Source organism: Lepisosteus platostomus, chromosome 11 (assembly GCF_059453375.1).
Source record: "Lepisosteus platostomus isolate fLepPlt1 chromosome 11, fLepPlt1.hap1, whole genome shotgun sequence".
Classification (NCBI taxonomy): Eukaryota; Metazoa; Chordata; class Actinopteri; order Semionotiformes; family Lepisosteidae; genus Lepisosteus; species Lepisosteus platostomus.
In genome coordinates this window covers 24,925,569-24,938,762 of record NC_142621.1, presented here as the reverse complement: position 1 = coordinate 24,938,762, position 13,194 = coordinate 24,925,569, and the positions used below count along the sequence as shown (strand labels likewise).

At 35.5% G+C, this 13,194-nt stretch overlaps 1 protein-coding gene across 11 annotated transcripts in view; it reads left to right on the top strand.

The window, feature by feature from the left end:
- Positions 1 to 12,903, top strand: part of ttll7 (tubulin tyrosine ligase-like family, member 7) — an 83,123-nt gene extending 70,220 nt beyond the window's left edge. For 10 of the 11 annotated variants that reach the window (XM_088598918.1, XM_088598926.1, XM_088598915.1 and 7 more), the window contains 4 exons: positions 155 to 235; positions 1,574 to 1,734; positions 4,643 to 4,816; positions 11,248 to 12,903. In XM_088598918.1, coding sequence (XP_088455044.1) covers positions 155 to 235; positions 1,574 to 1,734; positions 4,643 to 4,816; positions 11,248 to 11,368 — 537 coding nt within the window. In that variant the 3' untranslated portion in view covers positions 11,369 to 12,903. The remainder of the gene's footprint in view (positions 1 to 154; positions 236 to 1,573; positions 1,735 to 4,642; positions 4,817 to 11,247) is intronic. The other variant, XM_088598923.1, reaches the window with a different exon arrangement.
- The last annotated feature ends 291 nt before the right edge of the window (positions 12,904 to 13,194 follow it).

Sequence of the window (13,194 nt, the reverse complement as noted above, 5' to 3'; positions counted from 1 at the left end):
CTTTTACTTGTACTGTAGTTCATACAGTTTACTGTGGTTGGGGGGTAGTGTACCTGCAGAAATGTAGCATTCTTCAAGGAAAATGTCCATGAAGGAAAGACATCTTGTTTTTTTTAAATTAAGTACTTAATGAAAGCCTTTTTTTATTTTTCAGATACTAGATAATTGGAAATATCATAAACCAAAAGTGGCCTCTTACTGGTTAGTGAAGTTAGATTCGACAAAACAAAGGAAGGTAGGTATGCAGGCATGTCACGTGTCTCATAACAAAGGTGTTTTGACTTTCCATGAATAGACTGACCATGTGGCTCCCACCAGGCACACTTGGAAACAGAAAGGGATCTTAATGTTGTCCTTAAACAAAAAAAAACAACTAATCTTTAGAAGCTGTGCTGCATTTTGCTAGATTGAATATCGATGTTTAATTACACAGTTGTCCTAATGTGCAGTGACTTCAGTTGTTAAGTCAGTCAGGTATTAATTGGGTTTGAACAGTCCTCTGCCTTGTCTCTAAGAGTTCCAGGGATTACAAGCCATACGGTCACGATATTCATGAGTGTACAGGGGCTGTTTCAGTTATGATGCACACAATTTTGGCTCAGTCTTGAATTGTTCACCGGTGTATGAATTACATTTTGCACTGTTACTTTTCTCTCACTAGCTCTGAATTCTTTAGTATCTAATGTCTAATCACTATTGAAATCTTGCATGCCCACAAACTATTTTTCCCTTCAAAAATTTAGAACGTGATGAAAGTATCTGCAGCTGTGTACAAAACCTTACATCAGCCTGTTACAAAATCTACTTATTATTTTAAATGTCCTCTGGTCATATCACTTCACAGGGTGAGTGTCTTTGGTTTTCGAACGTTGCATTTGACATCCACTTCGAGTGAAATGCTCATGTGAATGGTGAAAGCTGCCTGCTCATTAAAACTCTCAACTACTTTTATTGACTGGCATCGATTAAAGCAGACTCTGAAGTGACACTGAAGTGTCCATTAAAGTTCTGGGGTGCTGGTGGGAGCTGCCACTGCCTCTTAAACTGCAGATGCTAGTCAAATTAACTAGAGGCATGTGGCGGGTTAGTACTACTCTTCACACAACACTGATTATTATGCGATGCTGTCTTAAAGGTTTTGCTATATGTCTCGTGGAAAATAATTAAATCTGGCATCTCGGTTGAACAACTAATCACAGGTTTGTCTAATAAAAGGATTCAAAGGCCTAAGACATCACCCTGTTAAAAAAAAACCTTCATGACCAAAAACTTTTGACACAGTTAGCTTGAGTCTGACATTTGCTGCCATTGATATATCCTTGCTACTGCACTGGTCTGGTATATACCTTCCATATCAGCTTGGAGTTTCTTACATTGCTGTATATCATTTCTGTTTTGTACTGAGCAGGCCTAATTACATTTTATTTGAAACCTAAGAGGTTTTCGAAAACAAAATAATTCCCATATTGCTTATTAATTAATCTGTTACCAGCTGTTTTAGTTTTTATTTTTAACTGCCTGCAGATACTAGTGAGTCTGTTTGCTTTTTTTGTCTCCAATATACATTTTCTAGGTTTTAGACATAGTTCGCACAAATGTCCGCTTGGTGATACAGAGAATCTGGAGGGAGCCTGACGTCGAGAGTTTCCATTTATACCGCCTTTTCAATCGTGTGTTTAATCGCCTGCTTTGGAGCCACGGTCAAGGTCTCTGGAATTGCTTTTCCAACTCTGGGTAGGTCTTTTTGTTAATGTAAATGTTTAATGCATAAAAACAACTTCTTCTGTAAATTGTATCCCTATTCTATATACAGTTCACCTCTTAAAATTACATCACATGTGCTGTCCTGTTACTGTTTTTCGGTCTTTCTCCTGCTCCCTGCCTTAACTTTTTGTGTTTGGAAAATGAAATAAACATAGCCGCTCACATAAAGTAGTAATTAGCACTGCAATGATCTGCAATTGGGTAACCCAAAGTAAATGGTACTAATGTCTCTCTTGACAGCACACTACATGTCACCCACAAATAGGTGATATATTAAGTCTAATTATTGCATCGGTACTCCATTCATTTAAAAATATAATACATAATTTAATATTATTAGCCCTTATTTGGAAGCCCATATCTATAAATATCTATAAATATGCCTAGGGTATACAAATAAGTTACTTTATAATTATTTATAATTATAACTTATTGCATGACTTTATATTTCAGAAACATTATTTCATATCGACTCTTTGTATCCACACAATACTGAATAATGCTCTCAACTATTCTTTCTTGATTCATTTTTATATCTGTAAACCTCAATAAATCTACATGGAAGTTTTTTTGGACTTTAAAATGATGCAATCACTTATTTTGAGGAGATTGCACAGAATCCAATTTTACTAAAATGTTTTTATCATAAAGAATGTGCTTTGTGACTGTTTGGAGGTGCCACTCCTCCACTGATCAGGATGGATTTCTTCCTAATTAATTTGCTATTATTTAGATTTCCAGCAGGGGTTAAGCTTCCATTTTCTGCTAATGCCAACAACAATTAAACCAGGAGCCCCTCACTTGCTTTCAAACCTCTTTGTTCCCAAATTTTCCTTTCACAGCAAAGCCAATACCTCAATGATGCAGGTCTTCCTAATAAAAGACAAAAAGCTGTGCTTGCCACACCCTTTTATACCTTTAGAGGCAAATTAATCACTCACAGCTGAGCCTCATCACAGAGGAATGCAGCAAATCAGTACTCTAGTTTGCTTCCTGAAAATGTAGCTTTCACACTGGACAGGGTTGTAATGGGTAGTGGCATCTCAAAATTCTTGATCCAAAATATATTCCCTATACCCCTGCTCCACATTCTGCCATAGCTTTTAGTTTACTTATCTAGAAGCCAATCTCATTTTTATATGTAAAATTAATTTTTCCTGTATTAGATCCTGTATCATTGACTGCCTGTTCATTCATTTTGACCCATGAGTTGGTAATTAACTTTATTTTGAAGTGTTTGAAAAGTTTTGAGTTTATTCTAATGGAGATTCTTGATTTATAATTGTGATCCTGTTGAAATGTTGCATTTAGTACAGAATACTCATATTAGCATATTTTAATTGCAGTGTCTAAAACAGGTAAGAATATCATTTCATTGTAATGTATTTTTATTTAGAACACCTTAGCCAAGCAACTTGCAAATTCTCCCATTCTTGTGTTTAGATTCATGCACCTGTACTACTTAGACATAAATATAATTAACCAACACCATCACGTGTACAGTGTTTCATCTGAGGTTTTATTTCACTTGATCGCAGTGCATGTGCCTGAGGATTAGCACTAGTATTGAAAGCCATATGTTGCTTATTTAAATCAGACCAAGCTCTGAAGGAGGTAAGCAGCTCATTACAGATAATCTTGTTTGGTGTGTATTGTTAAGAAATGACGCCCATCTTCTGCAGTTTGCTTCACCTCACCCATCTGCTGTTGCAATTAACTTTGTAATGTACACTTAATAGCCCTGGCCTATATATTTCAGATGAATTATATTTCTTGAATCTAAGTTCAGTGTTACGTACATACAGTGTTAAAATAAGAAAGGGATATTGTATGACTTTAATAAACAAAAGTACAGTATGTTTAGCAAACATGTTAATTTCTGTGCTCTTAAGATAAATCAGTTAAGATATATTATATCCATTCCAGAGTTTCAATATTATCAAACAGGAGGTATTCATCTGTTCATGTGTGCAAAGATATGTTTATGAGTAAGTAATTTAATCTTTGGAGATTTCCTAAATAAAAGCATATTGAAGCACACATGCAAATATTCTAAAGTTTTTTATTTTGTTTATAGATCTCAGGATGTTTAGGAAGCCAGAGGCATGAAAGAGAATCAAAATGCTTTACCACATCCAAATTCCTATCTTCTCTTTATACAAGATGTCCCAATAAGTAAAGATTTAAAATGGTTAGCTTGCTAGCTGGCTCTTCTACATTCCATTTTTTTGCATGAAGGGAAGATTGTTTCCATGTCATTTATTTTAAGTTTTAAAGAAAGTAAGAGTTCCTTGGACAGGGGGCACTGGCTATGGTTCAACCATGCGGGCTGTTTTTGCAAACTGAGCAATGCCAGATGGGTCCATCAAATGCTCGCCAGAGACAACACTCCCAACAGACCTACAGTAGAACAAATTCCAAATTGAGAGATAAATTTCAGCAAAAATGCAAATGACAAAACACAGAGTGGAAGTGTCCAGATTCACCAAGTCTGAACTTTCAGCAGGAGAAGTCATGAATGTCAAAAGTCAGTGAGGATTTTGGTTTTGAAGGCTCCACAGCCGAAACGTTGTGTTTCCTTTCTTCTCTTTTCAGCATGGAATAAACCTATTACTTGTTCCTATAAATGTATCACTACCATTGTTGAAATAACTCAAATCTGAGTTGTATCTGCTGCAATAATACATAAACTCACAGGGATAGGATAAAAGCATGTGTATGCACAAAGGCATTATGTGTAATATCATAAGAATTCTGCTATTATTGCTATACTGCTATTATAACTTGAAGGTTATTATATCTTTATTAACACCTTTGTATTTGTGTTAAAAAAATGAAGAGAGATAGACTGTTAACCTTCTGTATCTTTTGACTGCAGGACTTCCTGGGAAACCATTTTCAGCAAAAGCACAGAGGTGGTGACTCCCCAGGAGCTGCAGTGCTGCCAGAGGCTGGTGCAGCTGTGCAGAGAATGCCTCTTAGTGGTATATAAGTTTGTTGCTGACTCCCGGGGCTCGTTGACTGGCCTCAGTCCAGAATGGGACGACACAAGGTAAGCACTACAGAGTGGCTTGCTTCCTTGGTACAAAGCTGTGGGCTGTGAATCCGCGTCTTTGTAAAATGCTATGCAAATGAATTAAGTACCCATTTATTGATTTTGTATTAATTAACTTTTTAAAGTACAACGGGGGGTATTGTTAACATGAGATAATGACCCATAGTGGAGTGCTTCTAGCCTCATATTGAAGATACAAGCTTTGGTTAGCGTGCCCCCTGGAGCTAGCTTAATTCTGTAATAAAATGAGGCGGAATGAATGACCTTATGATAACTAGCTCTTGCTTACACGAAGCTTGATCTTTATCATGAGTTTTGCTTTACATTACATTATTTAAATGCTATTAAAATAAGCTTTTGCCACAATGCTTTTTTAAACTAAGAGCACATAATGAGATTCTTCAGATACCAAATTAAGTGTGGTATATACATAGCTTGTTATTAAATATCCTTCTTAGAATTGATTGCTTTTTTGCATAGCTTTGTTGTATTTTTCCAAAGCCACAGTAAGCTTGTTTAATTTAATTGGTCTAAAACTAAGGTGAAGGAATAGCTTTAAATTATGAGTGTAATACCAATTCATAAGTACATTTCTTTAAACACAAATTAAAGTGTTTACAACTATTGCTGCATACCCCCTCTAATTTGGATTATAGACAATGAAGTTAGTGCGTGATTTTATTTAAAGTTTGATCATTATAAGTGTTTCCCTTAATTCAAGACACCTTTCATTTCCATTCAGTTTCTATTGCCTGCCTATTTATGTTTCTGTTCATTTTTACAACTGAATTTACTATGAATGGGCTAAATAAATAAAAATACAAATAAAATTAATACAATAAAAGCAAAGCTACTTTTTAGATTATATGAATAGACATAGAATAGAAATAGTCGCAATCAAACACCCTTGTGATTCCAGGTTTTAGATTTTTTTCAATCTGATGATGTACAGCTGAACTTGATAGACTTGTTCATTAAATACTTTCTTTTCTTCTCAGATAAATTCTATTTTTTTTTCAGAAAATCAATAAGTGGTTACTGGAGACGTTGTATGAAATGTTACATTTTCCTGCAGTAATGGGCCCATCTTTCTAAGGACTAATCTTTCAATTTCTTCATATAAAAGAATGTACTTCTTTCTTTCACTTGCTATGCGTATGTTGAAGATCACAATTGGTTCAAGAACCAGTTTCATCTCACGTCTCAACCGGGCAGGCTTCTGCCTCAACTCTCCTGGAAGCAGGTTTTGAAAGCATCTTTGTTCAGTGTTTAACCTGTTCTCCAAAGTCTCATAAAGCTGTATCCACACAGCACCCACCCACAGCACTGTATCTGTGCACTGACTTGCTGCAGTTATCTGGAGAGAATGAGCCTGCTGGAGATGACTTATTCTCACCCTCCCCTTGTTGAATTGTGCCTGTGGCCTCCCTGTAAAAGAATGTGTCTCTCCATTCCTCTCTCCACTTTGATATTAAGTGTACCTGACAATTGCTAGGTCATTCACTCAACAATACACCTCCATTTTTTTTTCTCCACAAAGCACTCTGGGCATGCATCACCAAATATCCCCTCTTATAGAGAAATGAACCTGAACTTTCTTATTTTTTCATTAACTGCATCTGCCTTTTCATTTTACAAAAATTGTAGCTGATAACCCTGCTGTTTTCCTGTTTTCCAAAGCCCTTTCCAGACCCCCCCTGAATTTCATCTTGCATATTGGCATGTGCCTGAAATCTGAATTACTTCCACCTAGTGTTCATTCACTTCAAAGATGTACACATTTGTGAGTGTCCCTATTACAGTTTGAAGAGGGACAAAGTATAATGCTACCTAGCCAGCTGCTCTCACAGAGTGGCCTACTCAAATCTGAGCACCACTTATAAGCAAGTGATTTCTTTATAGACTATATATGTCTAATTGCTTTTACTTCTAATGGGGTTTAATCACCGAAGTTTACAGTAAAAGCTATTTTTCAAGTTTAAAAAAAGAACAAAACCTTTATAATTCCTTATGGTGAGAATAATTACTGTACATAACTAAGACATTAAATCAAATTTAACATACTGATTGGAATATGCATGCTCTGGTTCAAATTTCACTTACTGTAAGTGGTAGATTATAGAAACATCTTGTTCATTTTTTGTCACCATAATTTGATCATAACCTAACTCCTTTGCAAAGGTTTAGCACTCCTAGTATTTCAAAAAGACAGCAAACCATGTTGTTTTGAAAACACAGTTATATGAAAGGATGAAGATTATGGAAAGACCAAGAAAAGATACTTGATTAAGGCAGTTTTCGCCTTTGCTGAGTTATACATAGTGAGTTTGGTATTCAATTCTCATATAGCAAGGTTTTACTCCAGTTTAAGAACTGCAGTATAGTGGGATTTCAGGTCTTGTTAAATGATAAGACACTGAATACCTTTGAAAAATGCTACATTGGTCCAATTAAACAAATCCGGTGTCCTCTATGGCCCGGAGCTATGTATCCTGTTACATGTTAACTATGCATATAAAATCTGCAGTACATCTTCAGTGTGCAGATACAGGTACACACACAGGGACAATTTGAAAATAACATTGAATATATTATTACGTATTATGGTGTTTAGCCTCAGGTAGGGTTCAGTGTGCGTTTTTTGAAGAAATCTTGACGAGTGTAAGTTGAAGAAACACAAAAAAAATATTTTTATTATTAATATGGATTTTGTATATTTTTATTTTTTGAATTTATATTACCTATTTCTTCATTAGAGGATTCATCTAAGGCTGTTGCTAAATTACCAGGGCTGTAATTCTTTCAGCTGCTATACAGTATCTGGATATAAACACCACATAAGCTCATGCAGTTTCTCTTCATGACATTTTGCCTGAACTGTCACTTCTAGGGAGATATTGTTGAGTGAAGAAAACAAAATTCTTGACCTATTTAAAACAAATCCCCCAGTGTCTTGTAAAAAAGTGTTTATCAGTAAAATTCTTAAATTTATTTAACCTCTTAATTTCGAAATAATTTAAGCAGGATATTTTTTATTACACCATGAAATTCAAGCTTTCTGCTCAGAACATTAGGTCTGGACCTTCACACTTATGTGTATTACACATTCATAGTTTTGTCAGTCCAAATCCGTATTCCCACAATCTCACACCTTTCATCTCAGGTTCGCTAGCAACAAGCTATAGCAACAAGCAAGTGACATACATATTTTAACACAGACTGGGGGGAGGTGTATAAGAAGTCCTTTCACAGTACTGTATTTTAAACACCTGCTGTCACAGTTCAAGTGGGTTTTAATAGACAATGGCCAGGGGCTGTGAAGAATTACTTACTGAACATTCCCAAAATATTTATCTTGCATTGGAAAAGCAAGACTGGTGCTGTTTACCTGCCAGATAGTATTTGAGATAACCAGTAATATTTCAGCTTCTTTCAGGTCTTATTATTAGAAAATATTGTACATTTTAAAGGGCCTTCATTAGCTTGACACAGTTGCATTAGGGACTCCATTGAGTCTGTATTGACAGTTTTATAAAGGCTGGAAACGTCTACCTGAACAGGTAATAGAGCCGTTGCCTGACTAACTGCTAATTTATTGGACTGATGCTTTTATCTAAAGTGACTTATATTTGCTCCCATTTATACAGCTGGGTATTTTACTGGAACAGTTCAGGTGAAGTACGGTATATTGCTAAAGGGTAAAACCACACTTTGTACCTGAACCCACAACCTTCCAGTTACAAGTCCAGGAAAATAACTTCTCCAAACTGCTGCCTTGAGACCTGTGAGAACAACTCATGTGCCTACTTATAGTACTTCAGCCACAGCAACTAAGGTCATGGCAGTCCCTGAGTATCATATGCATGACTGTTTTTTAAGTATGGTAGTATAACCATATGCTATAAGAAAGAAACCCATGATTAATTTTAAGCTTCTGCAGTACCTGTTACTTGTTTCTTCATAGTTTTTCATGTTAAGGAGGTATATCTCCTTGGTGTGACCTTGGAACACTACTGTAGTTGCAGTTCCTTCACAATTGTGCACAACAAATATAGGCATTATAAAGAGCTGAATAATTAAAAAGAAAACCTTCAATAATCAGACCAAAGGAGACAAGGTTACAGAAGACAGGCCATGAAATCTGCCAGTCCAGACGTCACTTTTAAGGCAGACATTGACAGACAGAATACCTGTGGGCGCATACACAAACAGTGTGTGGCACTGCACTAGCAGTGCGTGAAGACAGGATGGCTCAAGAACTCCACTTCTTACCCTTTCATTTTCCCCTCTCCCACTTGAATTGTGGAGATTAAGGCATTAGAACAACGTTCTAAAGAATTTATTTGACAATTGTGAGTGGCACACTTGAACAGTTTCAAGGACATTCTCCTCGCCTTGAATGAAGTTCTTTTAAGTCTCTCTCAAACTCTCACAGGTAGGATATGGTTCCATGCCTACAGTACCATTCAAGTACATTTTTAGATACTTGAAAGAAGCAGCCAGAGGGATTAATCTATCTGAGGAACAAATTTTAAAAATTAAAGAACTGTAATCAAGAAAAAATGTAACAAGAAAGGTTACTACGGTCTGTTTTGGAGAGCACACTGAACTAAACAGTGTCAGTTATTTTACCTAACTTTGCTTAATTATACTTAAAAATTTTCAAAGTAGCACAAACAGCATTAATTCACAAATCAAATTTTACAAGCCGAAAGTATTTTCAGCCTTTGATGTTTGAAGTGCCATCATACATTAATTTAATTTTCTACTGAGTTTTACTAAAAATTTTCTAACCTCTTCAGATAGTTATATTTATTTTGAATATATTTTAATGCATTAATGCCACTGGCTTGTTTTAGGAATCCAGTTTAATGTTTATGATATCCACTACTAAGTATAGTCTAAATTTACAGCTGTGCATCACAGATGGACCAAGGTACACATCTGCATGGATCCTCAAGAAGGAGGGAGACTTCATTTTTTTTTGTGAGGAATCCTTAATAAACGTGAAGCTAAAATAAGTCGGGAGAAATTGGTACCTTTTATGATGTCCCCTCTTGCTAAAGTGGAACCTTAGGGTAAATACTGCAGCCCTTAGTTGGAAGTCTTTTACCCGATAAAGCATGCAGTTGGGTTCAGCTGGTTTACCTGTCCAGATTTCTTACTTCTCTAGAGTTGGGATAGGCCTCTCAGGAGCTTAACAACTCTCTCTTAGTGGCTTTGCAAATGAAGTAGTTCATATGTAAATTCTCTTGGACAATTACATTTCCTTGGCATAGTGACATTAAACAGAATTCAAATCTAGCTTATAAAAGTGAGTTTTAATACTGGATTTGGAAGTACTGAACAGCTGCAAGAACTGATAACTTGTTCCACAGTTTTGGAGCAACACAACAGAAACCATGGCCTGTTGGGAACCTAACAGAAGCCAAAGTCTGAAAAGTGCCACTGATGTGGTATATCATTGTATGTAGGGTTAGCAGTTCACTGATGTTATCAGATGTTATCAGAAACCAAAGTATTCAGGACCTTAAAGATGAGTAACAGTATTTTGATTTTTATTCTGAAATCCACAAAAAGCCAGTGCAAAGTACTGTATGTACTTCAGTTTTGGTGTAAATACAAGTAGACAGTTTCTGAACTTGCTGCACCTTGTAGAGAACATGTTTGGAAACACCACCGGGTACTGCATTTTGGTGATCAAGCTGGGAGAAGACTCTTTTCTGCATCAGACTGTAGGAGATTTGTACATACACATGCAGACACGTGTTACGAAGATGAAACCAGGTACCTTCACAGCACTGTGAACATGAGTTTCAAATCCAAATCCAGGGTCAAAAATGAACAAAAGTTCAAATAATATAAAATGTCAGGCAAGTTTACTGCATATTACTTGTAGGATTTGTATAAGTACAGAAACAAAGTCTCAGATTAAAAAATGCTTTATTTTCAAAGTCTGCTAAATAAATGTTTCCTTTCTATGCCAAAATTTGACAGTTAAAAACTAATTAAAAGCTTCACATGAAAACAAATCCTTGATTATGACAAAGCATATAAACACTGAAGTCTTGATGTTTTTATAAATGTTTTCTCAAAACAAAAAAGTAATGCCACAAAGACTAACCTCCCTTTAATCATGCACCCCCAGATAAAAATCAGATTTAATATTATCCGCTCTTGAATGCTGGCAACAATGATTAATGCATAAGAAGGCTGCAAATGTTAGGAGCAGGCAAATGATGACAAAAACGCCAATACAGAAAGCAGACTTCCAATCCCCAAACCTTGCACCCCAGTTCAACCACAAAAAACGAAAAGCTCCACAGATTCAGTAGCTGGCTGGACCACTTAATGGAGAAATCCCCATCTATTTGTGTCTGTCCAATTCCTATTTTGTGCATTCTAATCATGCCTCTTTGCTGTCATAGGTATCTGCTGCCAGTGACCTCACAGTTCATCATGAAATGGCCAGCCTCCAGTTTCAGCCGGGTCTCTTCGGCCGTGCCACACTCTCGGAACCTCTTTTCAACCCGGATGGGCCAGTTCTAAGATATGCAGTGGTCCTGGTCCAACTACCAGTATTACCAGTCCATTGCAGGACCGTTAACAACCTATGATAATCAATCAAATTGTATCTGGTGTATAAAATTTGCTCGCTGTACAGGAAAAAGTCACAGTACTGTAAAGAACAAAATTTATTTTAAAATGTAACATAATCCATGAACACAAGAAAAATTCAAAGATACATTGTTGGGATGAGAGTAAAATTAACACCTTCTTAAAGAAAAACATGCGTACTTTTTTTCTGGTTAGAAAAAATGCAAAATGATTTTTGGTGCTGTCATTGAAGCATTTTGTTTGAAAAAGTTCACTTCTTTAGATGCTTTTCTTTTTCTGTTATAGAAATGAGGTTAAGGTTCACAAACAGGGAAATTCCAAGCTATACAGTGTAGTTCAAAATATTTAGAAATTGAAATAGTGTGTAGCTTACTCAAAATTACTTTTCTTTTTCAACATTCACCAAAACTAAAAAACAAATCTTGCCTCAATAATTTATTTTAAAAATAAAAGGTTTACTACTTTCCTCCTCAGTTTTATTAAACGTTTACAACTGAACAATATACCACTGTTGGTTCAAATATGGTTGGAATCAAACACTGAATGTTAGAAATATTGAACTTTTCTCAAATTATATTTCAGAAAAAAAAATTTTAAGTGTGAATCTACACTTTTAGGAGACAAAATTTATAGGGAATGTTGTTTAAGAATGCGTACCACAGCGCTTAGAGCTGTTACTACTTCCATAATAGCATCTTCCTCTATCTTCTGCATGTTCAGTTTTAAAGATACTCTGCTGGCACTGAGAGTGAGCAAATTCATTTGGGAAATACTTGAACCTTTTTTTCTTTAAGTTGAGTTTGTTTTTAGATACATGTATTTATTGTGTTATTTTACGTGTTTATATTATACATTTAAGAATACCCATGTTAAGGTGTTTATGAAGGAAAGGAGCTATTTTAAAATAGCATAGCTAAGCTTTGTGGGTAATTTGTTCAGTTTTAACTGAAATGCTTTGTGTTCAATCAGAGTGGAGCAGATTCTACCATGGAGCTTTAGCAGCTGTGCCCTGTATTTCTCCATTAAACGTAAGTGCCAGTGTAACCTTTGATAAGCCAATTATAAGCACAACCAGTTAAATAGTAATTGGTCAATTATTGAAACAGAAAATAAACTAAAGTAGAAAAATCTAATTATTATTTATAATTCCTGCAATATAACACACTTTCTGTATGTTAGTATTATACAGTATGTATATAAAATGTTGTTTTATATATTATTTATTATAATTTGCAAGTTCAGACAATATCATTGCTTAAAGTAGCAAATTATAATAGAGTTTTTATAACAATCCACATTCAGATGGAGGTGATCATAAATGTTTTTGCTCTCAATCCCTTTTTCCTTCTTCAGTGTCATTCTACAATTATGCCAAATTCATCTTTCCCGTGTACACGTAACTTTACAATAGTACCTTTTCTCAGTATGATTTTCAGTTTACATTTCAATAAAATGCTTTAAACACATTTTTTTCTCTTCATTTTATTTAATAACCCTTTATCAGAGTGTATTTATTATTTTCTTAAGGTTGACAGTACGGGGGTAATAGCAGATAAACTGATGCTACCTTCAAACACAAGTATGACTCCAATTGGGAAATCCCTGCAGAACTTCACTGCTTGTCTTCTGAACTGAAGTCTTTATACTGCATAATGGTTGCTTTTCCTCAAATAACATTACTGTCCAGGCTTGAATGAAATTAGTGCTTCCCAGTCAGCCCCTGACAACCTACAGTATGATGCACTCACATTTACAGC